At 36.3% G+C, this 3510-nt stretch overlaps 1 protein-coding gene across 6 annotated transcripts in view; it reads left to right on the forward strand.

The window, feature by feature from the left end:
• Positions 1-3510, forward strand: part of vps13b (vacuolar protein sorting 13 homolog B) — a 312301-nt gene that overhangs the window by 2191 nt on the left and 306600 nt on the right. For all 6 annotated transcript variants that reach the window (XM_027286990.1, XM_027286991.1, XM_027286992.1 and 3 more), the window contains exon 3: positions 1014-1157. In XM_027286990.1, the coding sequence (XP_027142791.1) occupies positions 1014-1157 (144 nt within the window). The remainder of the gene's footprint in view (positions 1-1013; positions 1158-3510) is intronic.

The following is a 3510-nucleotide window of genomic DNA, read 5'->3' on the forward strand; positions in this document are numbered from 1 at the left end:
ATATATATTTTTTATTTTTTTATTTTTTATTTTATTTTTTTCCCATTCAGTCGCATGTACATCTTAGCTACAGTTTATATAGTCATTGTTTATTGCCTTGACTGGAATGAGAAAGAACAACAGTGCTGTGCAGCCACGCTCAAACACAGTATCTTTACATTTTGGAGGAGTTTGTTAGATTTGCTCAGATATTTTGCTCTACAGTGTTATTTTGACACAGTGTTCTTTTTTACACTTGTAATGTCTGGATTAGATTAGTCTGCCATGAGTTAAAAGAATTTTCTTTTCTCTTGAGTGGGTTCTGACTGCTTCTGAAGAGCAAACCAAAACACTACCTAACCCAGCAGAGATTGTGATGAAAGTTCTTATTGGAAGCAGCTACAAGCCAACCGACAGTGGGAATTGTGTTAGGATTTTGATGTGTAACACTGTCATGTCAAAACATTGGCAATTATCCTCGATTTGCCTTTGTTTTATTGCATTTCACTTAGACGAAACCTCTTTTAAAATGTGCAATAAGAGATCATCTTGTTAATATGAAGAGTAATTTTTAGTGAAACATTGTGGGGCTTATCGAGCAGACATACTGTAGATCCATGACAGCTTTTCCTCTGAAATATTTTGAGTTATTAGTCTTTTGGCTAAGACTTATGAAGGAGCCATGTGAAGCCTCTGTGTAGGCAGTCTGGTTTCATGGGACTCGTCCTCACACAGAGTAGTTCAAGATGTAGAACAGTGATTTGTCTGCCTCTGAGAAAATCTGACTGATTTTGTTAAAAGCGTGACCAGTATGTAATCTGTATCCGTTGTTTTTACTATCCTCTCAACTTCAAATATTTGTTTCAAATAGCGGTTTAGAAAATGGATGGATGAAGGTTCTAAATGTTCTTGAAGTCTCCACAGTCATATCATCACATGCCCTTACAAGGTTGTCTGCAACACAGATGTAATACCATAGTATGTATTATTATAACTGTAGTTTTGTATCTTTATATGTCTTTGCTTATTTATAGGAGCTGAAGCTGCCTTTTACATTCATGAGTGGTCATATCCATGAGCTGCGTATCCACGTACCCTGGACCAAGCTGGGCTCGGAGCCTGTAGTCATCACCATCAACACCATGGAGTGCATCCTAAAGCTGAAGGATGGAGCTCAGGTTAGTTATTTACTGGTTTGAGAAACATGCTATTCCTGATTCCACTACAGGACTAAAACAGGGTTGGCCAGATATTCTTGTTATTTATGTGAAAATTCCTCCTCATGCCAAAGTTAAACTTCTTCCTTTTTCTCTCTGTGTTTCCATGAAGTTTCATAATGGCTTCAGTTTTACATAAACAAATAAACATGATGAGATGGCCCTGGCAAGAAGTGATGTGCAGGTCAGGTTTTTAATAGCTACAACCTCTTATGATATCCAATCCAATCGCCGAACCCATAAAAATATGTGTTAATCAATCACACGAACCCAATCCAACCTGCAGGACAGGACAGGAAGGTAAAAGGTGGACTATCGCATGCAATGTTTCTTTACTTACTCAAAATGCTGCTTTTGATCTGCATACCCAAACCAGCTGGTTGTAGATGTGTGTGTGCACACACATTAGTAGCACACTTCACCCTATGGTTGAGTTTGCCATGACAAAGACACACTATAATCCAGAAGCTACAACGTATCATTTAATTTTCATCTTATGCTGATCCAGTGCTAAATGTTTTCATTGTAGTTACAGTGTAGTTACCTGCAAATAATCTTTCTCTATATTTTTCCGATTGAAATACTATACATTGTTTATTTTAAAATTAAAATATGTAACATTTTTGCATTAGTATGTCTAAAAATGACTAGACCTGTGTTAAATATTTTGTTAAGTTGTGTATACAATTTAATTTATGGTAATGATGCATTTTATTTGGTTGCCTATCAATGGCGTCATATCCCCTTTGCCCCCATTGGTTGCTATAATTTCCAGGGTAAAACGAGTGAGGAAGGAAGTTGGCAAACATGACTAACAGCGTAACATGAACAAAACTTTAATACATTACCTCATCTATGAACATGATTTCTGCCTAAGTTATGTCAAATAGATTTTTCATGTGCAATAGTGGTTGACTAACAAAGAAGTCAATAACTCACATGATCCCACGCTATACCTGACATCATCAAATTATGTCTTTTGTAATTATTTTGATGTGAGACTGTTAAGTAGCAGAAATTCCATACTGTGCATTTAGAAAACAAAGTCAAATTTTTTCACTGTTTCTCAAATTAAACCATATAAATGATTCTGTCTTTAACAGTTTTATGCCCCTCTGCCTATGTAACCCTTAACCTCTAGCAGGTTGGGTGCTTGGTTAATATTGTACTCATATGGTCTAGTATGGCATGTTGTTTCTGGCCGGGCAATTCTGATTCAAAAAGGTTTCCATCTGTATTGAGCTGGCATGATGACAGCCAACTACCCCGACAGAAGCATCAAAGTGAAAATATGAGTCTTGGTTTAATAAGTTGGGAGAGTTTGTTATGGACTATTTTACTACAGCCACACTTTCTAGCAACAGTGCTATGCCATCTCATTGTGTGATAAGGTACTTCATAGTCAGGTCTTACAGCTGAATAGCTGAATTACTCTGGGAAATGCATTGAAAAAAACATGAAACCAGAAGCCAATAAATCACTGCCTCATTGAAGGAAACATATGAATTTGTGCCTTTTAAAACAGATTTGGATTGAAATCTACATTTTCAAAAGCTTCTGGGGAAAAAAGCAGATTGGCAAATGCTTTAATGGCAATCTGCAATGAGGAGCACATTTGGGGATGAAAGGGTGTTGTCATCCATACTCCCAGAATTAACTATTTGCAAATGCTCTTTCAATTTATCAAGAGATGCATCTAACTTCATTTTTTTAAACAGATGGACTCCGGCATAAAACATATATTAGCTATTGTTTTCCACATCTTTTAGTCATTTAAAAATGCTTGGTTCTACTTTGCCCATGTGATTTCCCTTTAAGGAAAACACAGTACTCTCACTCAGCACATTTATTTGTTAAAAAAGGGGGACAGCTTCATTGACCACTGACCAGAAATATTCACGGAACTCAAAACTGTGAGGTGATTTTGACTAGTGCTATTTACTCCTAGGCAATCTCTGTCTTTAGCATGTCATTGGTCTCTGTTTTATTCAGTCCCCAAGCATTGAACCGTGCTTCTCATTAACAAGATTTGAAATTCCAGACAAGGTAGTAAAATCTGGATGATACCGAAGCAGAGCAATGCAGTTTTCTAACATTTAATAGGAACGCGGAATATATTCAGCACCTTTAGAATCCCTCAAGGATAAACAGAAATGATTTGTCTACAAGAGAGCTCCACAGGGCACCTTTAAGCAACACAAATTATTTTTTGTCCAGTAAGAACTAAGACTTAAAGCCCTGTCATGTATCATAATTGACATAAATCTGAAAACAGAAATATTTATATTATTTTATTTAGTTTAGTTATATTTTT

Source organism: Larimichthys crocea, chromosome XIII (genome assembly GCF_000972845.2).
Source record: "Larimichthys crocea isolate SSNF chromosome XIII, L_crocea_2.0, whole genome shotgun sequence".
Taxonomy (NCBI): domain Eukaryota; kingdom Metazoa; phylum Chordata; class Actinopteri; family Sciaenidae; genus Larimichthys; species Larimichthys crocea.